General features: G+C 37.5%; 7 protein-coding genes across 7 annotated transcripts; 5 read left to right on the top strand and 2 right to left on the bottom strand.

Moving 5' to 3' along the window:
• Positions 1-1,103: 1,103 nt before the first annotated feature.
• L201_000819 (uncharacterized protein) lies at positions 1,104-2,898 on the top strand (the record flags this gene model as incomplete). Its single annotated transcript, XM_066216615.1, has 4 exons — positions 1,104-2,206; positions 2,282-2,372; positions 2,450-2,680; positions 2,758-2,898. 4 exons carry the CDS (start codon positions 1,104-1,106, stop codon positions 2,896-2,898), a joined length of 1,566 nt encoding a protein of 521 aa, XP_066072712.1.
• An 891-nt stretch (positions 2,899-3,789) lies between these two features.
• On the top strand, positions 3,790-6,566 carry L201_000820 (uncharacterized protein; the record flags this gene model as incomplete). Its single annotated transcript, XM_066216616.1, has 7 exons — positions 3,790-3,963; positions 4,012-5,806; positions 5,871-6,031; positions 6,099-6,231; positions 6,297-6,376; positions 6,450-6,497; positions 6,549-6,566. 7 exons carry the CDS (start codon positions 3,790-3,792, stop codon positions 6,564-6,566), a joined length of 2,409 nt encoding a protein of 802 aa, XP_066072713.1.
• Positions 6,567-8,733: 2,167 nt separating this feature from the next.
• Positions 8,734-12,459, top strand: L201_000821 (uncharacterized protein; the record flags this gene model as incomplete). The annotated part of the gene is made up of 4 exons (XM_066216617.1): positions 8,734-8,908; positions 8,978-9,197; positions 9,276-9,567; positions 9,634-12,459. The coding sequence occupies 4 exons, from the start codon at positions 8,734-8,736 to the stop codon at positions 12,457-12,459; spliced, it is 3,513 nt and encodes a 1,170-aa protein (XP_066072714.1).
• Positions 12,460-14,593: 2,134 nt separating this feature from the next.
• L201_000822 (uncharacterized protein) lies at positions 14,594-16,913 on the top strand (the record flags this gene model as incomplete). Its single annotated transcript, XM_066216618.1, has 6 exons — positions 14,594-14,910; positions 14,981-15,145; positions 15,311-15,968; positions 16,039-16,181; positions 16,262-16,337; positions 16,548-16,913. 6 exons carry the CDS (start codon positions 14,594-14,596, stop codon positions 16,911-16,913), a joined length of 1,725 nt encoding a protein of 574 aa, XP_066072715.1.
• Positions 16,914-17,261: 348 nt separating this feature from the next.
• Positions 17,262-22,016, bottom strand: L201_000823 (uncharacterized protein; the record flags this gene model as incomplete). The annotated part of the gene is made up of 16 exons (XM_066216619.1): positions 17,262-17,669; positions 17,734-17,879; positions 17,970-18,246; positions 18,317-18,449; positions 18,532-18,803; positions 18,868-19,019; positions 19,070-19,178; positions 19,245-19,397; positions 19,459-19,568; positions 19,632-19,764; positions 19,820-19,921; positions 19,984-20,109; positions 20,180-21,258; positions 21,359-21,557; positions 21,627-21,739; positions 21,830-22,016. 16 exons carry the CDS (start codon positions 22,014-22,016, stop codon positions 17,262-17,264), a joined length of 3,699 nt encoding a protein of 1,232 aa, XP_066072716.1.
• A 436-nt stretch (positions 22,017-22,452) lies between these two features.
• Positions 22,453-24,621, top strand: L201_000824 (uncharacterized protein; the record flags this gene model as incomplete). The annotated part of the gene is made up of 6 exons (XM_066216620.1): positions 22,453-22,555; positions 22,694-22,837; positions 22,910-23,219; positions 23,303-23,410; positions 23,475-23,624; positions 23,691-24,621. 6 exons carry the CDS (start codon positions 22,453-22,455, stop codon positions 24,619-24,621), a joined length of 1,746 nt encoding a protein of 581 aa, XP_066072717.1.
• A 381-nt stretch (positions 24,622-25,002) lies between these two features.
• On the bottom strand, positions 25,003-26,279 carry L201_000825 (uncharacterized protein; the record flags this gene model as incomplete). The annotated part of the gene is made up of 2 exons (XM_066216621.1): positions 25,003-25,719; positions 25,848-26,279. 2 exons carry the CDS (start codon positions 26,277-26,279, stop codon positions 25,003-25,005), a joined length of 1,149 nt encoding a protein of 382 aa, XP_066072718.1.
• Positions 26,280-26,427: the final 148 nt, after the last annotated feature.

The raw sequence follows: 26,427 nt of genomic DNA on the forward strand, positions 1-26,427 counted from the left end.
AAGACAAAAAGACCCTACCTAGCACTACAGATGTAACAAAAAAGCGATCCACGCGTCGGAAAATGGTTTTTTGTTCTTTTCTTTTGTTACTTGTAACGCTCTTCCTTGTCTGGAAAGCAATCGCTTCTATGATGCTATGTACGTAGATGGAGCATGACTGTGCATACAATACATCAGTCCATACACTCAAGCTGCAAGGTGGGTGGCAACATCCTCTGCTTACATATCGTCTCTTCTATAATCTGATAGTAAAGAGTCAAACTACCTTTGTACCAAAGGCATTCCGTCAAAAGTACTAAAGTAGTACACTGGGTTAACCTGCAAGAGGTAATTTACCGTACCTGACAGTAAAATCACTGGGACGCGGAATTTAGGCATAAAGTCGTTTTAACGCGTTTCACGATTTCACCAAAATAACTCTGCTCATTTGGTTGACACTTGTCTATGCTGTACAGCCTACAAATGAACCGATCCAGTGGTGGTTATAGAGCAGCTGAATTCTAGCTAGTAAGATGATGATTCGTTATAGTCTGTGCGCTCGTTTTTCGACTGCCTTGATTCAACCAATCTTTCTGCACTTCACGCTATATTCGCAGATAATCCTATTGGGCGATCTGCAGAATTTTGGTCAGACGAGCATAATATTTAGAGTCAATTACCCGTAAAAAGGTATAAGTTGAAATTGGAACCGGACGATGTTTATCAATTCTCTATCAATATGATATCAGCTGCAGATTTCATCTGTAGGTGACTTCGTACTACCCATTCTGCCGACGAAACGTTTCAGGATGTATCATCATAGTCAATGCTAGGCGGCAGTGGCGATCTCCTGCTTTGTATGCGAGGCGTTTATCCGCCGAAACGTAACCTGCCTAGGCGAGTTTGTAATAAAGTGGATAAACTAATTAATTCATTCAACCATATGTATGATCCTGGCCGTCAAGAAACGCTTTAATGAGCAGCTTCTGCAAAGTTTTCATGCCAAGTGATGAATACAAGAAAAAATGTCATCCCATAATATAAATGTGTGACCATTACTGATATTATAGAATTTTGCATCATCTATCTACCTCACGAAGATACTGCTTTTTTTACGGAAGAAAATGTTGACAAGGGTGATAGTATTTATCATATCTTTGGCATGTCTGGTACATGCTCAAATTAGCTTACCCATAATACCGGATCCCTCTTTTCAACTACTTTCCGGTGAAATCATCGTTGCCCAACAGCTGAATTCTTGGGGTATCAAAATTGGCCCTATATCATTGAACTTGGGATTAGATTTGGGTGTACTAGGCTTGAAGTTGAAGAAGAAGCGTGATGATGAAAACAGAAGATCTCGAATACGATCATTTACTGGTACCGAGACTGAACTATTGGCCAATCAACTAGAACAAGAAAATGGGAAAATAGAGAATGAGAGTAAAAAAAGATTATTAGGATTAGATCTAGGTTTATTGAATTTAGGATTAAATTTTGGTGGATCCAAAACATCTTCATCGGGACAATCAAAATCGAAAGCTTTAATAATTTTGAATTTAGATACAGATTTAAGTAAATTATTTAGTTGGGGTGATGCAGATAATGTAGCTAAAGGTGAAAGAGGAGATACAGAATGGTTTACTTATATATCAATTGGTACACCACCTCAATCATTACCGATTTTACCTGATACAGGATCAAGTGATTTATTTATATTTGGTCCAGATTGCTCATCATGTAATTTAAATACACATAATTATTTTAAACCAAATCAATCTACGACATATAAAAATATATCAGATAATTGGAATTTCTATTATGCTGATGGTTCAGGTGCTTTAGGTTATACTTCATCAGATATACTTTCATTTGGTTCTGAAAATAATAAGATGGTTTCAACAGAAATGAAATTTGCTATTTCAACTGAAATAGGTGGTATTAATAAAGATGATTTTAAACAATCACAAAGAAGTGGTGTATTAGGTTTAGGTTTAGATTCAATGTCAACTATTAAACAAGGATCAACATTATTTTCAAATTTGGTAAAATCAAATCAATTGACAGAGAATATCCTAAGCATAAGATTACAAAAAGGTAAACAATATCAAGGTAATTTTTATGAAGAAGGTCAAGGCCAATATACACTAGGAGGTATAGAAGAAAATTATGTGGTCAATGGTAGAAATGGTTTAACTTGGACAGACGTTCAAAGTCAATATTATTGGTAAGCTCGCTTCTTTAGTATCCGCTTACTCTGTCTTGCCTCAAGCTCACCTTAATGATTTTTGCTTGATTGTAGGGGAATTACTATGGATGATATCCTGGTCGGATCTAATTCGGTACTGAATCAAGACACTACTACACCTAGAAGAGCGATCATAGATACCGGTGTAAGTTGGTTCAGCTTCTGCAAAACATATCAGTTTAAGCATACCAACTAAGATTCTCTGTTTATCTTTTGCCACAGACCACATTAATCATCACTTCCAATTCCGCATCCTCACTTATTCACGGTAATATAATGGGATCATGGCAAGATGCACAATCGTCGATATGGTATATCCCATGTACCACTTCATATCCGTCCACAGGAAACATCTTTTTCAGTATATCAGGTCGGAAATTCGGTGTACCTATATCTGATTTAGCTTGGAAAAAGAGTGGTCAGTATAATGGAATGTGTATTTCAGGTGTTCAGGTAAGTCAACAACCCTTCTTCGAAAACACCCCTGGACTATTTGTATCTGAGTTGACGGGATCTTTTCGATTATATAGGGAGGTATGGATGGATTCACAGTTTTAGGTGATATGTTCATCAAAAATCATTATGTCGTTCTTTCTTATGGATCGGAACAAGATGGTAATAAGATCCAAGTAGGGTTAGGTGATAGAACGGATATTCCAACTATCCTTTAAGTGTTGATTTGGGTCTAGTGAAAACACTATTATTTCGGCTAAAGCTTGAGTTTGCCCCGATGTATTCTTAGATTGTGCTTCGTATACGTTGATCATGTAACATCATATGCATATGACATTTTGATGATGATGGGATCACAGATATGTATGTATAGTCAATTATACATTTGTTTCCGAAAATCCTTTCGTTGTCAAGGTGACGACGAGAGTACCTTTTAAACATGTTTCATACTGTTGTATCTTCATGCCCAATGACGGCGGGGAATGGTGAGAGGAGAAAGGAAGGGAGATCATTATCGTTATTTCCACGTACTATCGAAAGCTTGGACTACCATCAATCGAATCAAAAGGCAGGTCACTGAGTATTAGAGTACTTTCATATTGTTTTGTTGAACGGATCTGCAATTCAACTCTTGTGACGCTTCGCAAATTCATGCAGTGTATTCATACCTTTTGTAGTCGCTTTTGATTTGCCTTTAGTTCATTATTTGCATCGTATTATCTGATATCCGCAATAATAAGGTATACTCGCTCTTCGGCCTTACTTGTCGGGACCCTGACTTGATCCTTTATCGTTATCAGCGTGTATCTTATGAGTTTTCTTGCAATTACTAACAACAACAAATCCCAACAGACGCGACATTACCGAATTCAAATTATCAGCATACATCAGAGTTACAATTCAACATACCGGTGGAATCACATTTCGAGTACAGCATACTTTATTGTATGACAAGCATTGATGCACCAACCATCCACTAGAATTCAGCACATGGAGACGAATCACTTTCTTTAGATTACAGCAAGCAAGTCTAGATTTCATGTGGTGGATTCTTAGTCATTCCCAATAATCAGGCTGAATGGCTCATCGTACTACATAGTTTAGTCAGAATGACATACCAATCGCCTCAGCCTCCATCGTCTTTCAACCAACCTACCCAGTATCAACAACAGCGGCATGGCTCTATACGCAAAATGCCTTCAGCCAAAGAAATAGCTTCAACAAGTAGTTTCGTTAGTCCTCTCACTAGATTAGGAGCTCAAGGTAGAAGCGCTAGAAGTAGAGTGAGTTCTGACCGAACCTCATATATCAAATAGCTGATATTTTGATAGGCCAACTCAGCATCAAATTCAACTGTACCATCTTCCTTATCAAACTCATATACTAGTAACTACCGGAATCCCACATCCATTCAACAACCCATACCTAATCCAGAACAACAGTCTTCGTCCTCGAACCCTCCACCTGTACCGACACTAGAATTTGGAAATCTTTTTCGCAATTCAAGATATTCTGTCGATTCACTGAGTTCAGTCAGCTCTAGAGATTCTTTCGATAGTTATGGATCTATTAGTCAAAATGAAGAAGGATATGATGATGGATATGAATCACCTTCAACCCCAAAAGCATCTACGTCGAGACAAGCTCAACAGTCTTACTTTGAATCACAGCAACAGCAGCGGAACACAGCTACACCTGCTAAACAGGATGATGATCTTGAAGAAAGTCTACATATGAGAGATACCCATAAAAATAGATTACAACCTTCCAGTAGTAGTTCAACGATAAATCTAGCTTCTTCGTCAAATAGCGGTTCTCTTACGCCGAAAAAGAGTTTTTCAGTCAAATCAAGACCCATGCAACCACCACCAGTAAAACCTATACAACTTACAAACGTATCACAATCCCCCAGTTATCCCGCATATACATCTACATCTACAACCCCATATACATCTCAACCACATCAACCTGTATTTAACCTTGGGTCAATACCGTCGAGAGGAAATCGAAATCGATCTGGATCCGACGCACTAGCTAAACAAGTACCTGTAGTCCATCAAGCTGAAGAAACTGAAGTATCAGCTGATTGGGCAAGTGTACATGGTGAACAGGGGAGTGATTGGGGAGATGATGAAAGTCAATTTGAATGGTTAGATACTGATAATGTACCTGAAGCTATAAATGGTGTCGAAGGTTCTCAACAAAAAAGTGGACAATCAAGTCCATCAAAAAGATTATCGAAATTAAAAGCTGCCGTTTCGGTCGTAGGTGCTGTAGGAATAGGAAGCGCAACTACTGGTGAAGGTGTATCGAGGAAATTGAAAAAACCACTCATAATTCATAGAAGAGCTCCTCCTCCTCCACCTAATACAGCACCTGCGCCTCCATCTGCTTCTTTACCTAGATCAGAACCAAATTCACCAATCAAAAAATCATCAAGTATTCCAAGTATCATATCTCATCCTACATCGTTGATACCTGGACCTAGACCAGCTCATAATAGTTTACCGAAAAGAGCGGGCACGTTAAGATCCGCCTCATCTAACTCAACTACTCCAACCCTCAAGAATCAGAGGTCAAACGCGGGAGAACAGCAGTACAAATATTCTCCCAAAGAATCGGATACAGATATATTCCGACCACCTCAAGCACCATTTAATACTAATGGACCTAAACGACCTAGTCCATTGATGGTACCTATGAAGATGGATGATGGGCCAAATCCTGCTATGATGGGTGATAATGAATCACGTCATTCCCAAATGTCATTTCAATCTGTTGCATACTCATATTATGATTTAGATGGTGGTCAGTCACCTGTAACAACACCTAAACCGACGGATGAATCTTCAAATGGTACCGATTTAGTTTTTCCAAATGGTAAATATGTTAAAGTTTCAGCATCAGCATTAGAAAAACAAAAATTGTTACAAAATGAAAGAGAAAGGAAATTATCACAAACATCATCTAATATCGGATGGAGAAGTGGAGGTGATGGAGGCAAAACTCCAGATGAATACGTTCATGCAGGCCTGGAAGCAAGAGGTAAAGGTGATTTATCAAAATCAGCTTGGTATTTTATGAAAGCTGCTGAAGGTGGTAGTCCCACTGGTCGCATGTATTGGGGTAAGTAAGCCTAAAGGAATATGGTGAAATACTTTCAAATAGCTAATATCCACTTTTGATATAGGTTTAGCACTTCGTCATGGGTGGGGTATTGCTAGAGACGAAAGAAAAGCTTTTATGGAATTAAGACAAGCATGTGATGAAACTATTGCTGAAGGTGGATTGGATTTCCATAAATCACCTGGTCATAAAAGGTTGACAGAACAGCAAAAGAAATCCATGCAGGTGAGCATTTACCCAAGTAATATACCATTAAGTAATCAGCTAACGTAAACGACCCTGCGATTCTCAGAAAGAGCTGTCTTTAGGCATGTTCGAAGTTGGTAATTGCTTTTTAGAAGGTGTAGGAGTGAAGAAAGCGCCAGATGTAGCATTAGCATATCTTAAGTATGCTGCAGGTATGGGTGACGTAGCGTCACAGGAGCGTGAGTTGATCATATCAATATCATTGTTTCTTAATGTCGAAGATGAGCTGATGGTTCTTGCGTAGAGATGGGATTCTTACTTTCGAAAGGTTCAAATGGAATTAAGAAAGATATGAAAGAAGCTGCTAGATGGTACAGAATGGCTGTGAGTGCAATCGACTTATTGGTAGATTTGTCACATACAGACAACAAGCTTATGGTTTTCTTTAACAAATTAGATTGCGAACGGTTCAAGCAATACGTTTGGTTTAGCTTGGATTTGGAAGGTAAGCTATTCGATAAGCGTTGTTATGGGTTAGCTGATCCAGAAGTTGCAGGATAAATACATGACATAAACTACATATTTATACATTTTATACCATAACGACAAGACATCACGATATATCACGACAATCTCACATCAAATTTTTTAAATATATCCATTTTGGTAGTAGAGAGCAGACGAAACAATTCGGACTTAAACATGGACATTGGCAACTTATTGTGGTAGTTGGAACTCATCACAATGTATAATACAACTTATTGCTTATTCTCATTGGTAACGTAGCGAAGAGCGAAGCATAATTCGCTGTATATGTTTTCATCATCACACCTTACTTCGGATTTACAACATACGGATGGTATACGCGTGCATATACTCTAGTTACAGCTAGTATGTCACACGCTTATAATCCAGATCTTACTAAGAATGTGCCTTGGTTAATGAGGAACCGGGGTGTCTGCAAAAATCACTCAGCAGATTAGCCGATGTGAAAGAGATTTCCATTCGAAATGGATGAGATTGATATTGGATCAAGTCAAGAGCAATAGCCATTTTGGCAGAATAGCGAGACTATATATGGTTTGATGCGTAGATCCTAGAAGAACATGTTTATTTGAAGCGGCGTGCTACATATATCATGTCCAGTATCGTTGGGGCGAAAGATTCACATCATATTTTATCAACTGAACCTCTTTGCTTTATCGGCTTTTAAAAGGTTATCGCAAACGAGGGTAATGTGAAGTATACCAATAAAGTATTCGCGATAACCTATAAGCCTGGACTTTACTTGCAGCTTTGCATTTTATCAAGGGCTTTTGCATTTCGATCACACTATGATTCATACGCATCTTGCTCATATATATATATAGAGAGACCTACGTACCCTATTGCATCAACTACCACATGCTATGTTTCTATGTTTATAGCATTTCCCAGAAATAATCTTTGTCAGTGTTTCTAGCGAAATGGTTGCTATAGTGCGATTAAATACTGTTGTGAGAAGAAATCAATCGCGTCGACTCTGTACTTTCACATCGAAGTAAACAAGTCAAAAAGAATCAACTAAGGGTAATTCAATAATTTTTACCATCCGATGAGCGTATATCACTTTATACTTTCCCTGAACCGGGGTAACTTGTAACTTGTTTGTGCACTTACTCTTTCGTCTTGAAACCTGCTTGTGAACGCCTTTTTAATCTTTCGATAGGTTATATAATTATTTAGACAAAATCACGTATAAGGGCAAGACAATATCTTTCAACTTTGCTCTGCGAAAATACGCGAATGATTTTTCTTTGATATTGTATAGATCAGGGTTTAAGAATATAGTCTTCCGGTGATTCCGTTCTTTTTTCCTCTCCTCTCTAATTAATCCTTTGACTTCGCAACATGGAATAATTGCAGTTTTGTTAACGTAAATCCTGATGACCCAGTAATTGTCTTTGGTATAGGTTATATCAAGTTCTCCAGAAATAAAAATAAGGAAATTACATCAAACAAATGGTGACGATGTTTACATTCGACTTAGCTTTGTTATGCTATATGTGAAAGGGCCAAAGAATACAAGGAAAAGGGGAGAAGGGGACAAGGGGCTCGATGGATAACTCAATATTCATTCAGTCATGAAATAAGTGCTGCCATTACCTTAGGCAAAGAATCTCAGGTAGAGCAAATAGACAAACGCTAAGCTTTACAATGTATAAGCTTTACCTATACCGTACCGTACTAACTGTAATTTACAGTAATCATACAAACAACTTGACTTCCACGCTGAGCTTTTGTTATGATTGGTTAAAATCGTAGTTATAGCTTGTTTAGTTATTTTTGATCATTGCCTAAGAAGAAGAACAAGGATTTACTACTCGTTGTTTGGGAATCGTTCTGTTTTGTAACCCTGTTTACCCACCATCACATCTATCCTACACGATCATCTTTTACCTTCTTCATTGAAGCTTCTTACCCTTTTGAAATCTTTCGTATAATCAATTTCATCTTTTACACATTGCTAAACGTAGCACCTCAGTTTGGTATAACCTCACTATAGTCATTCTTTTATATAATTATCAACTACATCAACTGACTCGACACACCGAGAAAACCGTAAACAATAACGATAACAGCTACGAAAGTCAATAAATTTAGATTCAACAAAAACAACCCTCCCAGCAAATACAATATTTTTATGATATAAGGATAGAAAACAGAATCACGAAGGGAAATACATTTGATAGCCATCCATAATGGCATCTGTAGCAACTAGACACGGAGATCCATCTGGATCATCTTCAGCTTCTGGATCAGCATCCAAACAAGCTACAATAAGTAGGAAAAGGACGAATGGGTCAAATTCAAAAGATGATGCTAAAATGATCGGTCAATGGAGAATTGGTAGAACAATTGGTAAAGGTAGTTCGGGTAAGTAGCAAATATGGAGATATCAAGTAATAGGATACGATGCTCATTTCGTTTTCATCATCAAAACAGGCCGAGTAAAGATAGCAAAACATTCGATAACGGGGAAATATGCAGCTATAAAAATCGTACCAAAAGGTTTAATATTAAACTCAAGAATGTCAATGTCAGAAGCTGGTGCAAAATCAGATAAAATCTTATTGGGTATCGAAAGAGAAATCGTTATAATGAAATTGATTGACCATCCAAATGTTTTGAACTTATATGATGTTTGGGAAACTTCTTCTGAACTGTAAGTATATATACTACACACACACACATTCTGAGATCATGTATGCTTACTAATGGATCGAACGTTTGGTATATATAGATATTTGATAATGGAATACGTGCCCGGAGGAGAATTATTTGATTATTTAGTTAAAAGAGGACGATTACCAATATCAGAAGCATTGCATTACTTTCAACAAATTATACATGCTGTTGATTATTGTCATAGATTCAATATCTGTCATAGAGATTTAAAACCTGAAAATTTACTTTTGGATAAAGATAAGAATATTAAAGTCGCAGATTTTGGTATGGCAGCTTGGGAAGCTGGTGAAAGAATGTTAGAAACTAGTTGCGGTTCACCCCATTACGCTTCACCTGAAATTGTTGCAGTAAGTTTAAACGATACTCTGGTCAGCCAAAAAAACAACTTACTAACAGTACATACCGATATATAGGGAAAAGCATATCATGGATCTTCATCTGATATATGGTCATGTGGTATAATATTATTTGCATTATTAACTGGTAGATTACCATTTGATGATGATAATATTCGATCATTATTACAAAAAGTTAAAATTGGAATATTTGAAATGCCTGATGAAATTAAAGATCCTGCTAGAAATTTATTAAGTAGAATGTTAGAAAAAGATCCAGAAAAAAGAATAACTATGCCTGAAATTTTAAAACATCCATTTTTCATTTCGAGACCTACGAGACCAATTCCAGGTAGATTAACAGTTTCACCACCTTCATTAAATGAAGTTGAAAGACCAGTAAATTCTGAAAATGAAATTGATCAAGATATAATGGGTAATTTAAAAACTTTATGGTCAGGTGCATCAGATAAAGAAATTATAAATGCTTTATTATCAAAAGAAAAAACTTGGGAAAAAGCTATTTATCATTTATTAATTAAATATAGAAATAAACATTTAGAAAATTATAATATGGATGAAAATAATGATAATAATAATCATCATCATCCTCAACATGAAAACGATTCTGAAGCTGCAAGAGATAGAAGACAAGCTCGTAAAGCTCAATCTGTCAATGGATCTTCACCAGCAAAGAGAAAAGGTGTACCACCTGTTACAACATCATCTAATAAACCTAAACTTACACCATTAGGTGAAAACGATACAATTGAAAATACTCCAACGAGTAGACCTCAAGCTCCCACACCTAAAAAAGCACTTGGTCAACCTAATGTGGCATCTCAAGATTCACCTATACATTCTAAGATCGTTAGTGGAAATGGTAAATCAACTCCAGGTAAATCACCTATTGGACCTAGACCTCCTATGTCAAATAGAAACTCTACAATGGAAACTCCCACAACGTTAATGAGTGTACCTACTACACCTACACCTGCCATCGTTTTACAAGGTCCAACGCCAACTAAAGATATGCCACCTCCTGATTTTATTCCTTCCGGTACTTCTTCAGCTCAAAGTAGTACAAATAGTAGACCAAGATCAGAGATTCTTTCATCACCTATCTTACCTGAAACACCACAATTGCCTCCAATCAATGCACCTGTGGTACCTAATCAAACTTTACAACACTTTTTCAATGAAGTCGCTGCTCAGTTAAATACCATGAACATTAGATCTTCCGTCGCTTCAGGTTCTTCTACTACGAGTTCAGCCATTTTAGGTACAGATTATCAAGCTTATTTAGCTTACGCTGCAGGTGCAGGTGTAAACTTACCAAACGTTTTACCTTCAACAGTTGAAGAAGGAGCAGAACAATTTGCCGATGCAGATGATGATGAAACTGAAGCTGATGTAGCTTCAATACATTCTACTTTTACTGCTGTTACTTCATCTGTATTAGGGCATGGACATAATGGCAGTGGTGGAATAGTTGGAGGAGGTCAAACTTCACCTTTAATAGGTTTAGGTTTAGGCGGACCACCACCACCATCACATGGTGGTCGACCAGGATTATATCCATTAGTCACACCGCAACAATCATCAGTCAATCAACAAAGGTGGTCTTACGCATCTTCAACTGGATCTTCACATCGTGGTATATCAAATGGATCTTATCCACCAATGGAATCTCCTCAAATTTATTCACCACAAAACGTTTGGGATACTCAATTACCACATCCTCAGAGTCAACCTCAAGGTCATTACCAACATCAACATCAAGTTCCACACCATATACTAAGTTCACCTCAACCACCTTCCGTACCTGTATTCCAAGCTGAAAGACCTGCACCAGCACCACCTCCTCGAACAGCTAATGTCAATCATAACCGACCTCAACCCATACATACAGCTTCAAGACCTGCTCCTCCACCCAACAATCGAACTAATACAACTGAATCTTTATTACCTAGAGATACATCATATGTTATCATCGATAGTTCAGACACAGCTACAGATCCATCAATATCTTCTTGGTCAACCAAATCATCTGGATTCAGAGCTCATAGAGCTACAGATGGTTTTGGTATGTTAAAGAAGAAAGTTAAAAACGTATCAATTGATCCTGTACCATATGGCAGTAGCAGTAGTAGAGGTAGTAACGGTAATGATTTATTAGGTCCACCTTCAGCAACACCTTCTTTCGCTTCTGGATCAAGTTCAGTTGGAGGAGGAAGTATGAATGGTATATCACCTAAAAGATCATGGTTTAATAATTTATTCTCATTTAAAGCACCTTCATTCACTCTATTAGCACAAGATAATATATCAAGTACACGTGATAGAGTTAGAAGAATATTAAATGAACAAAATATTAAAGTAGCTTTAGTTGAAATTGATGGTGTAAGAGGATTAAAATGTAAATTAGATGAAGTAAGAGAATATGGTTCAGCTTCTTCACATTCAGCTTCTTCTTCTTCTTCCACATCAGGTCAAGTTGTTGTATCAAAAGGTATAAGATTTAAAATTGAATTTTCAAGAGCAAATCAAAGTGCAGGTCAAAATTATAATACATTAGTTACTCTAACCTTAGAAAAAGGTGCACAATCTACATTCAAAAATGTGTTCTCAAACTTGAAATCAAATATCGAAAATTCAAATCCACCAAGACCACAATCCATAATGATGAGATCTCCACAACAACCTGCTAGCGCGACTTTCGGTACAATGACACCTTCACATCCACAACCTCTATTATCTGCTCCACCAATTAGGTATACTTCTTCTGCACCTACAACTCCAATCGTACCTTCTTCACCAAGATTCGCAGGCAATAATGATTATAGATCAAATTTACCCATGACTCCAGGAAGTGTACAAGTTCCTTCTTCCATACGTTTCTAGTCTCATTGTTTTGGACAATCTTTAATATACACTCTTTATATTGATTCATGTATTATATACCCTTCTAAACTTATTATCTATCTTTATCTTATTAAACAAATGCACGACATCCAAATCCAGTTTTTTAGATTAATCGATTCTTATCATATCTCTCCTCATTCTTCCGTTCTATTTCATTGAATTACACTTCCGGGTAGTTGGTTATATCAACGATAGAATGACCTTTCAATATCATGCGCATGAATCAATACAAGACATGAGCGTAAAACAATGGCCATGGAGCAGCAGAATGTAAAGAATTGATGAGTTCACTTTGTCGCCGAATAGATCTCTGTATGAAGCAATCACATTTGCATTGCAAAGAGAGTTTCGCCGAACTTGGTCCAGTGTAAAAGCGATGCAGGAGGGGAGGACCAAAGACTTCGAAGGAATGTAAGGTTACCAACCAACCGAGGTGTAAAACTACCTCAGATCAGCCTCGCTTACTTGCGTATGTAAGGTGTGTCTTACAGCATTTGTCAACGAGCACCTATTATTCTGTCACGCTTGTAATGTTACACACTTAACTTAAGTTGACGCCACGAAGGTCTTACGTTTACGTCCATAAAGATCTGCTAGAGACAAACGGTCGTAAACAGCACAACGGTGAGAAATGTAAGATTACTATCGTGACCGACTGTGAGGCTACCTACATATCTTGTGCAGAAGTATTACTTTTTATCCTTAGCCAAGTATTCTGCGGATAAGGAGCAAAATGGGGTGGTAGGTCCAGGAGTGTTCGTTTTGTTACTGCAATTTGGCCGTATATGTATACAAACGCACTACGCGTTTCTGAGGCCTATAGTAGGCTGATGTTGACATTTTTTTGTGTCACGCCATTACCATAAGCTCCGGGCCGAGTTACAGATTGTTCTCTACAACCTTTAGCTTCTAAGCATTTTCCTGAAATCTACCCAAAAATCTTGACTCAAGTTTATAAGTAGTTTAATATATCCAGACTGCTGCATATGTTGTCTTTCTTCATATTTTCCTAGATTCAAATTGAAAGGAAAACTTGTATGAAAAGAAAGAAAACAGCAGAAAAGAAAAAAACAAGAACCAGGGACAAGAAGGGATACTAACCAGCAGTTCTCGTAAAAAGGTATGGTCATAATGCTTACGTCATTACTCAAATTGAATGTGGCGAAATTTGTTACCGTAGTTATTTACCCTTAAATAAACATTCAGGGATTTTGCAGGAACCATGAAAATGATGATGCGTTTAAACCTGATGACTCTATATTTTGATGGTGATGATGTGTACTCTATGAGTTTATGGGTCTGTGCGGGTCTGTAGGTCTGTGCTTTTAACCCAATTACCCTGAATTTTAAGAATACAATTCCACTGATGACTAAGGTCTACTGAGTTTACTGAACATTCCTCTCAATTTATTCCTTGCCACTTGATTACTCCACAAACCAATACAACCACATACAGAGTAGTAGACAGTTCTTCTTTTTCGGACTTTTTCTCTTCTTTCAACCTAAGCAGCTTGCATGCATGCAACCAACCCCTTCATACAGTACATTAGAAATTCCTTTACCTTACAACTCTCCGAAGCGCTTGAACGCTCTCGCAAAATTTGTTCAAACGAAATTTATTTTTTTCTGTTTTTCAAAATTAAAAATCTAAAAAGTAAACCAAGTCGAATCGAAAATACCTTTCTCTCTTAAAATCTTAAACATAAAACCATGGTGGTTGGAGACCATCAACCATCCCATCTCTCAATCTCACGGTTGTAGAATACATCTATACGACGAGGAATAAAGGTCTCAATAGGTTAGAATAGTGAGGAATATCAACTCAACAACAACCTTTACAGCCGAAAGAATTAAAGTCAAAATCAGTTATTTCATATAGCATAACCGCACCTTAAGTCCGGCAGTCATTGTAGAATAGTCAAACGTCATCAAAACCAGCCTGAAAACTCGATCACCAACAACCAAGCGGTTATCTTGATACACAAGTTTTAGAACTGGAAGACGGTCAAATACACGAGTACTTGTCTATCCATAACATAATCACACTACGCATAATACACCATCCCAACGCTCAACTCCATAAAACGAGTTACACAACTCTGTTTAACAAATTATGTATCCTCCTCCGCCTCCTCAGCCGACTGGTAGAACAACCAACTCATCGTCTTCTCATCATGTTAGTTCCAGTTCCGGATCCGGATCCGGCTCTGGCTCGGCTTCAGGTTCCTCTACATCAAACCTGACCACAACTACTGCATTAGGTCATCGTATGCTACCGAATGCACCATCTCCCAAAGTTCTTTCGCATGATCATGCAACAGATCCAGATCCACTGAACTCAGCAATTGCACCTACGACTGAAGATATTGATTGGGTTTTTACACCACCTGTATTAGTGAAACATGGGATGTTTGAGGGTAGATCACTGAGGTATGACGAGTTTTACTTCTGTGCTCATCTTTCATATAAGAAATTTTACTAATCTAATTATATATCGTAGGTTCGCTCTTGCTGTAGCACAGGAGCCAGTACTGGGAAGAAGAAAGACAGAAAAAGATCGACGGCCACTTGGTCCAGCACCGATTGTGCGGTTCCGAGCAGTAGAACGTAAGAGACGGCAGAGTGGTGGGAGTGGGACAGGTTCAGAAGAAGAAATTGATCCGAGGTTCGTTCTCGGCTTTTTCATTTATTGTCCTATCAAACCAACACAAAATCACTTGTGAAATCATTCGCTCTCCTAAAGCGTAACTCTATCGTCTTTGGGCATTAAACCCCTCTCTTGCACTGTTAATGTTCGATCTTCTTTACTGGTTTTAATCAAATCATATAGCTCCATCGAACCAAGTCATCTTATTTGTGCAGCCGAACTTGGACTGCCGCAGGAGAAGTCTCGCCATGCAAACTCATCACAACCACACGCTTCTCAATCAAATATCAATACAAACCGAAAACAACAGCCGAGTACACCGGATGGCGAATCCGACCCTATATCAATCAAAATATATGATGACGGAAAGACAATCCACGATGTGGATGACGAAGATATACCTATGATAGACGGCGGTGGAGAAAGATTAGAAATCATGAGATCATCTCCCCCTACAAGAGACGGGTTTGGACATGATCACGGTCGCAGCTCCTCATCGGCATCTAGGTTGAATGATATTATATCCTCTGAACGTGAATCGAACGTGAGATCTGGAAGTACAAGTGGAACCGCGACACCTCAACAGGATATTCAAATGGGTGCGGATGGTGATAACGACATGGAGATCGAATTTGATGGTGAAGACCCTATTCCTGTGGTTCATGAGGACGTTATCCAGCAGGCACATCGTAATGCGCCAGCGAATGAATCAACAGGTGGTCAGCAAAATGCAACTATAACAGCTTCAAAGGGAGTAAGGAATCTTTATGGGAATTTACATGTTGCAGGTGTCAGAGTACCTGCACCCGAAGGTGGTATGGGAACATGGTTTCTATTCACAGTGAGTAATAAAATAACAATCGAGCAAATGATTGAAAGGGAGGTTGATTGTATGTATTGCTCACTTGCAGGATCTTTCGGTACGACAAGAAGGCACCTATTCATTGCGATTTAGATGTTTTGATTTGACTGCAATCGCGACGGATGCTGGTGCACCTGCGCCATGCCTGGTAGAAGCTCAAAGTCAGCCATTTAGAGTATACTCACCCAGACAGTGAGTTCTATACTGAATGAAGAGTTGGGAATGCATTAGCGTCCATGTATCCGACTAATGAATGATCACCACTGCATCAGAGTCCCTCCACTACCTAAACCTACCGATTTGGCGGAGCATTTCGCTAAACAAGGCTTCAAGCTGAATACCAGAAAGGTGAGTTGCGGAAGCAGATCTACATTTTGTCTTTCTCCTCTTGATTCTGTACCTTTGTCGATCATTCGCCACACCTTGTACACGTACACGTCATCTGAGACATCCTTCATTAGACATTCCTTCTTTTCATTTTACCGAACATCACTGCTTGACATCGCAGTTGATGGGGTTTTTATAACTAATAATGTCATGATTTCCGACCATGAATAGAATGAACGTACAGCATCTTCACCACCACCTATACTTCCACCACCCCCACCTCCACCGACATTCTCATCATCATCGTCTCCTAATACCACCAGAACAAAAAGATCAGATAATTCCATTAGTGCGGAAGGGGAAAAACGTAAAGAAGGTATTGAAAGAGAAAGACCTGACGCAACACCTATACAAGGTAGTGATAGTGATAACAATTCAGGTGAACGTGATAGTATAGGTATAATGAAAAAAGGTGGAGAAGGAGGATCATCAACAAGTTCAAGTATGACTACTGTATATACAGCTGAATCAGGTAGTTTCTCGAATTCAGGTGGAAGTTATCAATCAATGGAAGAAATGAATAAGAAGAAAAAGTGAATTGAAGTTAAAAAAAAGAGTAATTCTTAGGATTTCAAAAATCAGGTCATTCATGCATAATAGGGTTTCATAGGATATTGTACAGCAATATTGCTCGTATGTTTTAAATATATGTAGATATGAGCAATTCAACTAATAATGCATTCCATCGGATTACAAACTACGAATAGTCGTTATAAATGAAAAGCGAAAAAAAAAAAAACATAACATCGTATAATAGGACATCGTCCGCTAGTCTTGACCATTTAATGTCGGTATTCTCGCACGTATAAAAGAAGAAAAATCCTAGTTTGGTTACATCTGGTTCCCCAATTCTCATTTCGACAAAAGGTAAACTATTTGCGTTACTTATTTAGCTCTTTTACAAATTGATTCAACGTCATTTAACGTAAATTCGAAACCTAAACCAGAATCATTATATGACTTTGATATAATATTTTGTGATCTACCAATTTCTTTTAATAAACCATTTGTCACTTCTTTCCAAACTTGTTGAATTAATAATACTGTATTTGTATTAATATTTGATGTTTGTACGGTACTATTATTGTTATTATTATCATTAGGATCATTTTCATCCAAAGTAAAATGTTTATCAACTCTTTTTGATAATGTATCAATTGATTTTCGTAAATCTTTTATTGATCCATGTTCTTTTAATATTTTCTTTAATGATGACTTATTATAAGCTGAATGTAATGCTACTTCTGATGCTGGTGTTGTAGTCAATAATCTATCTATTCCATCAAAGAAATCCTGTATTGGAAAAAAAGTCAAATTAGCTTATTCGCAATGATCACCTGTTAAAATAGTAACTTACCATGAGTTTACCAAAGGATCTACGTAATAACAATTTCACATAAATAGTCATATTTTCTTCGTATAGATTTTTAGCACGTTGCAAAAAAACACCAAGTACAGGTGAATTCAACTTTTCTACATCATCAACGAATTGATGCATATTTTCTATTGAAGGTCACAAGCATCAGTGTTTCAAATTACAAAACCCATAATAACGTTACCGAGTTTGGGCAAAAACAAACAGACTTGACTTACCAATCATGATAACATGGTAATTCAATTGACCTTTATCTTCTGTAGCTTGACTATCAGCTCTATCCATTTTAGCTAACTGTTGTAAACTTCCAAAGACACTGTTCGTTATTCTTTCATAAATATCATTAACTTTCTGTCTAATCAATAAATCTTCTGATCCATCTAATTGAGCTTCCATCTTTTCAATGAATACCGGGAAATGCTTAACGAAAAATGCTACTCCTTTACGTTTTTTGACTGTCAATTTAGATGCTTCGATAACTCGAATTTGCTCATTCTGAATATGTATGATCAGTTTACTATCACTTTGGCTTTTGTTGATCAGGCATGAGTATGAGCACACTTACAACGAAATAGTCCAACATTTGCCTTTGTCGACCAAGTTGTTTATCAAATAGCTGAGCGAAAAAGATGGAAGTGTTCTCTTCTTCAGCTTCTTTTGCCAAGCGTTCAGTAACGGCTATTATTCCGACAATAGCACTGAATGGTTATAATATCCATCAGCTTGGCATTTTCCTTCTCGTCCCATGTTCACAATATTAGTCTGGGGAGAAGCACTTACACAGGAGCTTTCTCCACAGCAGCTTCCGTCCATTGTCTTAATTCACCCTCAACAAATCCAAATACCAGATCCATCATACTTCTGACTAATTGCATCATTCCTACACTCATACCTTTACTTGCATGTCTTGCAGCTTGCCTTCTGAAATAACTATCCAATTCCATGTGATCCGCAAAAGTCGATTCAGTATCGGTTAGATGTAAGAAAGCAGATATGAAATCTTCTTCTCCAACAATTTGATTGATTATCTCTGTCAGTGATTGTCGGTAAAGCTGTTTCAGAACGGCAAGATTAGCTGAGTATACGTATAAAAGGGCCGATCTTTTGCTAGCTTACGTCAGAAGCCCTTGTGGAATAATCATCCCCTTTTCTATCCTTCTTAGGCTGATTGGTATTGCTGGAATTACCAAGACCGATGACATTCTTGGATTTCAGTAAAGCAGATGGTTTTCCAGTGGTGTTTGTAGGGCCAACGGCAGTGGAGAAAGCTAATCAAGTCTGTCAGATAAAGCATCGACAGATTGGAAGGCTGACTTACAAGCATCATTCGACGAATCACCCAGAGCAGCGTTTAGAGAACTCATAAAATTCATCAACAAATCTTTCATTTCCGCCTGATGTAACTGACTAGCAGTCGACATGTAATTCTAACCAAGAGAAACTGCAGAGTTAGGTAACGCGACCGTTGCACAATGTAGGAAGGGACAACGTACCGAGCATAGCTTCTGATATCTTTCTTCGTCCATTTCCTTGACATACAGTATCAATCCTTCATAAGTCATCAAGTGTTCTCCCATAGATCGATGAGGCGATAAAGTCATAGTTTTCTTGGCTGTTTTTCGGTATTCGGATAAGGTAGCATCGGACTGAGGCCATATCCATCATCAGCGATCATTTCGGTGTGATTTTCAATGGTAGGCAACTTACCTGATATTTGAAGGTAACATCTAAATAATCTGCCACACGTTTACAGAATTGAGCACTATTTTCACGATATTCTTGCATGCGAGCGATGGTAGCAGCAACTTCGGCGTTGGCTAGAGAAGACGAGACGCTTTCAGCAAGACACACCGGCAAGACGTACGATATTGGTCACTCACCACTATCCATTCCAGCTTGTAAAGCCTTATATAGAGATGCAGCAGCTTTCTCAAGTGTCTGCACACCTCTGGGCGTACTAGGTGACTCTTGAGTAAGTGTGCGTATATCTTGGGAAGGTACTTCGACAATTTGCTATTTCCCGATGTCTTTCAGCTAAACTCCGAATGCTGATGAATTCCTAACTCACGAGTAACTGTCTCAGTTCGTCTAGCAAAGCTTGCTGATTGGAAGTCTGGACCTGCAAACCCCTATTTTGAGACTCGATAAATGATATATCATCCGATACAGCCTACTTGAAGGATTAGCTGTGTTTCTCGACTAGTATAAATCAAATCGAGACAGCTAACTCACATTCAACTGCATCTTATAACCTGTTATCTGTAGATCGATATCATCGAGCTCCAGCAAAGCTTCATCTATATGACCCAAAACTTGAGCTATACGATCGTCGGATTCCAGAAAAGCGTGAATATTTGCCTGGTTCCCGAATCTTGATCGTCAGCAACGTTTTTTGCAACGGATAACTTGGGATATACAGCTAGCTTACCGAGTCCAAAGCAGCTAATTCATCCAGTAATCTACCTTCTATAGCATCCGCACCACCTTTCCTCCTTTCTCCCAACATCCCATTCATACCACCGTTTTTCAGGCCAGCGGTCCAATCGAAACCTTCTAACATCTCCTCGACATTATTCATGATATCTTGATCATTCTGTTGTCCATCAGATAACCCAATTGCTCCAGGTAATATACCAGTCTTTGATTTTAACAGTACTTCCCTTGAAATAGTTGTATCAAGCGGTGGAGGATGGAATGAAGCTCTTCTAGTCAATTTTTTTTCTACTCCATTGTTTGGGATAGGTATATTATCTGAAGGTGGACTGGAGAAGGTGGCTTCAGAAGGTATTAGAGGAGATGCTTCCGTTGTCGTAATTGTCGGGGTGAGCATTTGTTGTTGAGGTCGATCTTGATTTCGTGAAGGTTCAGGATGTAAAGGTTGAGCTGTACGAGCATTTGATTGAGATTTTGTGATATCGATGGTTGCTGGAGCGGTGTAATCTCTACTCCTCGATGTACTTGGGTCTGGTCTAACAGCAGGATCCTTGTCTGATTCTGCTATAGCCCTCATGGCTTCGTTTGACGGCCTCCTTGCCATCCTACTAGTTGCAGGCTGATTATCGTATTCGGAAGCAGCTGAAACATTCCGTAATTCACTGGGAGTTAGCCTATCTTCCGAGCCTTTTCTCTGTCCCGTTGCAGAGGAAGCCGGATAACCTTGTCCTACATTGTTAGGTGGATGACCTGAACTTGGTACACTTCTAGGTGAAGGAGTTCTTCCATTACTTGTATCGGGTATCGAAGGTCGAGGCATAGATGATTCAGCTAAAGGTGAACGACCAAATCCACCACTTGCCCCTCCTAAAGAAGGTCGACGTTCTTCATCTAAAGATGGTCTAGATCTACCGTCATTCGACTGCTGATAATGACTAGAACCTCCGGATGCCATTGATGTAGATGATCCACTTCGACTCTGCTTCATTATGTTGGGTGGAGCTAAATCCATTGAACGACCTAAAGGTGAGGAAGGTGAACCATGTCGGTCCATTGGAGGAGGTGTAGGTATATCTGAAACACAGAGTGTCAGATTCATGACAAGATCATGGCCGTATTTTGTATTTGAGTAGGAGAGCAGGAGGATTGGAGGGTCGGAGGGTTGTTGACTTACAGTCATTTCCATTGTGATTTTGGGGAGTAGCAGATTGTTGAGAAACAGAAGGCGTGAAATTGATTAATTCAGGTACGTCTCCTTTTGTATACGTTCTGTACACCTTGACTATCGAATTCAAGAAATGACTTTGATCTTTTGATCTTTCCGTTGTCCAATGATATCTACGTATAGTCATGGTCAAAGCGAAGTCGGTTTGCTGATTAACGAGGAGTCATTAGCGAACGTTACTGAAATGCGGAAGCAACAGTGCGAGTTTTGCACTAACTCCTATCACTTCTAACACTCTCATATCTTCTAGATGCCATGTTTTACCTTTCGAGAAAGATAAGTTGTTGTTTCGCTTAGCTTTGTGTATCACAACTTTCCCTAGTTTGGTCACTACAAGAGCGTCAATCATCAGTTGAAGTCTTCTCGATTACCAAGCGAAATCATGTAGATCAGAGGTATCTATCAGCATTCAGTACATACCGGCTAGCATTAAATATCTTGATTTTTGTCCTCCATGGCTATCTCCCGGATCCTCCTCATACACTTTCAAATAAGATATCAACGTTTCCTCTGGAGTACCATCTTCATCACGTTTTGAGAATAAGGATGATATGATATGCTGTCGTACATCGTCTGTCGATGGCTGTCGGACATGTTGACCTGACATAGTAATGAGCTTGTCAAGTGAAGAAGAGAGTGTGAACTAGAGTTGTCTCTTCTTCGTGTTGTTATGTATATAGGTTGGGGTAGTCTTAGTTGTAGTATATGGCATAAATGTTATTATTGTTGATGATTCAAGAGGAGGTCCAGAGGTCCATGATGTATGATGCGTTATCGGGAACACATTTAAGCGGTGATATCCGCAGACAGTGATATATTTTGAGTAATATGGGGGGCATGAATGACTTTTGCCACTCAGAACATTTAAGCGTATTGGCGATGAGCACGTGGTAATTTTTTAAGATTTCTAGCGTAAAGTTGTTCATTTGTATTTTGGTGAATTGGTGAATGATAATATAGGAAATCAACTTACCAATCTTATCTTTCTTGGTTATTACGATTAATCAACATCACTAAAAGAATCAAGCCAGATATCAGTCAAGATGGTAGCTATGGACTATGAGCCCGATGCTGCAGGTCAAGAAAGTTATATCTTATGTGCCGATTGTGGTACTGTAATTAGTAGTGCTAATGGAGCTGGTTTATGTGAGTGTCAGGAATGTTGCCACTCAACTTTGGTCTCAAGGGCATATTGGGGAAACCGGATATCAATAAACCTGACATGGTTAGCGTAGATCAAAATATATGAGTGCCTGCTGATCAATTCTTTTATATAAATTACAGGTGTTGGTTGTTTACGAAATACCGTTGATATAACAGAAGGTATACCAAAAGAAGCCGTATTGAACTTTTGTAGAGGATGTGAAAGGTTTTTATCACCACCTCAAACATGGGTTACAGCTCAACCTGAATCTAGAGAATTATTAGGTAAGCTATATGAAATTCTGAAACAAGAATAAAGGGCATCGTAGCTTACATTTGAATTTGTGACTATTATAGCAATTTGTTTAAAGAAAATATCTAGACCATTAATGAAAGTTCGATTAATTGATGCATCATTCATATGGACAGAACCACATTCAAGAAGAATTAAAATTAAAGTAACAATTCAAAAAGAAGTTTTAGCAAATACAGTTTTACAACAAACTTTTGAATTATTATTGGTTGTACATACAGGTCAATGTCCACAATGTACAAGATTAGCAGCTAAAAATACTTGGAAAGCAAGTGTTCAAGTTAGACAAAAAGTCACACATAAAAGAACTTTCTTATGGTTAGAACAATTGATATTAAAACATAATGCTCACAAGTAAGTTGATTCTCATCGCATCGCATACAATATAAACCTAATTTTGACTCTAAAAAATTGATGATCCAACTTTTTGTATTTAGAGATACAATCAATATTAATGAAAAAAGAGATGGTCTTGATTTCTTCTACGCAGAAAGAAATAATGCTATAAAGATGGTAGAATTCTTAGCGGGTGTCGTACCTGTCAGGTAAGTCAATTCAGACATATACTATAAAAACAATGCAAGCTGACAAATCCATTCATGCATTTAGAACGAAAGCATCCGAACAGTTGATCTCTTCCGATACACATTCCAACACTTCCAACTATAAATTCACTTACTCAGTAGAAATTGTACCTGTCTGTAAAGACGATTTAGTTTGTTTACCTAAAAATCAAGCTAAAGCATGGGGTAACATTTCGTAAGTAGACTAGAAATAAGAATATTATAGTCATGGGAAACGAGCTAATCTTATTTTTGTTGTTAGACCTTTAACCATCTGTTCGAGAGTCGGTAACACTGTACATCTCCTCGATCCTATGACATTACAGCAAACTGATGTTACAGCACCTGTATATTGGAGGCAACCATTTGACTCACTAGCAACAGTTACGGATTTAGTTGAATTTATCGTTTTAGATGTTGAACCATCTGGACCTGTACGTGGAAAATATGTTTTAGCTGATGCACAAGTAGTCAGATCATTATCTTCTGGTAATAATAGTAATATGGATGAAGATGGAATGGGTGATGATGGAATTTATCATACAAGAACACATTTAGGTGGTATTTTACAACCTGGTGATACAGTTTTAGGATATCATTTAACAAATTCAAATTTTAATAATGATGCATTTGAATCATTTAATCAAGATAGAATACCTGATGTTATATTAGTTAAGAAAACATATCCAAATAGAAGAAAGAAATCAAAACCTAGAAATTGGAAATTACGTTCAATTGCAAAAGAAGCTGAAGATGTTAATGAAAATTCAAATACTATTGGTAGAGGTGCTTTAGGTAGAAAAGGTGGTGTAGATCAAAGAAATGTTGAAAGAGATTATGAATTATTCTTAAGAGATTTAGAAGAAGATAAAGAAATGAGAGCTGCTATAAATCTTTATAAACATGATCAACAATCTAAAGATGAAAATGATGAAGATGGCGATGTTGGTATGGGCGATTCAAACAAAAAATCGGGTTCAGGTTTGAAAGGTGGTAAGAAGAGAAATGGTACAGCCGCTGCTGCTGCTGCTGCTAGTGGTATGCAAATGGATGAAGATATGGATACAGGTGCTGGTGAAGACACAGACGCAGATGATGAGGATGAAGAAGATTTCCCAGAAATTGATATCAACGAATTACTAGAACATTTCGAAGAGATGGATATGGAAGATGGTGGCGAGGAAGTCCAATAGATAGATGTAGGATTTTGTTAGTGTTATTGCTTCCAATTCGGCATTTGCTGCTGCATCTTCATGCGTTTTGTGTATGCAGATTTTTATATTCATACGTGCCAGTTCTTGATAGCATAGTATATATACATATGTATAGGTGTTTACACGTTCCTTGTCAAGAAGGCCCTTATCATGTATTTAGATAAATGATGCTCACAACAAACGCATGAAATATCGATCACAAGATATTCGAAACATGGAATGCATAAAAATTGTTTGCTACATAATTAAATATTCTTCATTGCCTTTGCCTTTTTTGTCGTCTTCTTTCCTGTTCTAATTGTTATCAATGTGAACTATCCGCCTAAACTTCAAGGGATTTCAGTCGCTGTGACAATTGACTTAGTAAGAACTAGTGAATTTCTTGGTTTTGTACTCTTTACCAAATTCTTGTTCGACTCTAATAGTTTCTCTATCAATGTGTTTGTATAAATCTTCTTGATCAGTGAATCTAGGTTTCCAACCAATTGATTTTGATCTATCTGCTACACCTCTTGAATTTGTACCCATATAAGTTGAACCATTATAATATTTATCTAATTCTTCTTTATTAAATGAAGTTGGTTGAGTTTCTTTTGTTGAAATTAAATTATATTTAACTAAAGCTTGACCGATTCTTGATGTTGCACCATATAAAGTATATTCACCTGAAATACCAAAATAGTATCCTGATAATCCATGACCGATAGTAGGATTTTGTTGTGTAGATTTGTTATAAACTAATTGATATAAATTTGATAAATCTGTAATCTTAACATGTGGCCAAATGTTTTTACCTTCTCCTACCATACCTGCTCTGTTTCGATCTAATCCAGCTTTAATTAAAGTTGGAATTTGATCAGAGAATGAATTTGATAATCCTTTATCAAAAACTTCACCAACACCTTTACCCCAAATTGTTGAAGGTAAAATAATATATGATTTGATGTAACCTGCTTTATCAGCTTCTAAAATTTCCAAATCGACATCTCGATGAGGTGATTCTTTAGGTACTTCAGTCATTGAGATTAATGCTGGTGAATCTCTTGTAGCTGGAGTAGGATTAAGGTCTGTGTAGATCTATATACAAAATCATTCGATAAATTAGCTATTGATTTAGATCAATCTTTCACTACTTATGTAGCTTTTTATAGTATATATGAAAGTCTTTTTTGACGGAGGTAGGAGATTGATGAAAGTCTACTCACAACATCATTTGGATAATCTCCTTTTGCTTTATCGACTAAAACACCTGTACCAGAAGTTTCTATAAGAATTGGTCTATGACCAGTTTTGTCTTTTCTGGCTTTTTGACCTTTCAAAATTGATTTAACACCTTCTAAATGATCCGCATCAGCAGTATGAATTGTAACATCATTTTCCGATGATAATTTTTCCAATAATGATGAATCTTCTAATGAACCAATTTCAGTTTTAATTTCAATATTTTTATTTTTAGCAGATTCTAATGATTTAAAACCTTGAGATTTCTTTTCATCTCTAATTAATAATGTTATTGATTTTGGTGGTGTATTAGAATTTATAATTGATTCTAAAACTGTTCCACCGATATAACCTGTTGCTCCAGTAAAGAAAACAGTTTTACCTGATGTAGATGTAGATCCTTGTGCTGCTGACATTGTTATTGTGTATTATTATCCTTTATGTATGTTAAAATGTATTTATAGATAGATAGATATCGCGATATATATCTTTTTATTTGCGTTAATTGATTTCGAGAATAAGTCAAAATAGAAACACAGAAGAGAAAGATAAAGAACTTCTTTA

This window comes from Kwoniella dendrophila, chromosome 1 (genome assembly GCF_036810415.1).
Source record: "Kwoniella dendrophila CBS 6074 chromosome 1, complete sequence".
Classification (NCBI taxonomy): Eukaryota; Fungi; Basidiomycota; class Tremellomycetes; order Tremellales; family Cryptococcaceae; genus Kwoniella; species Kwoniella dendrophila.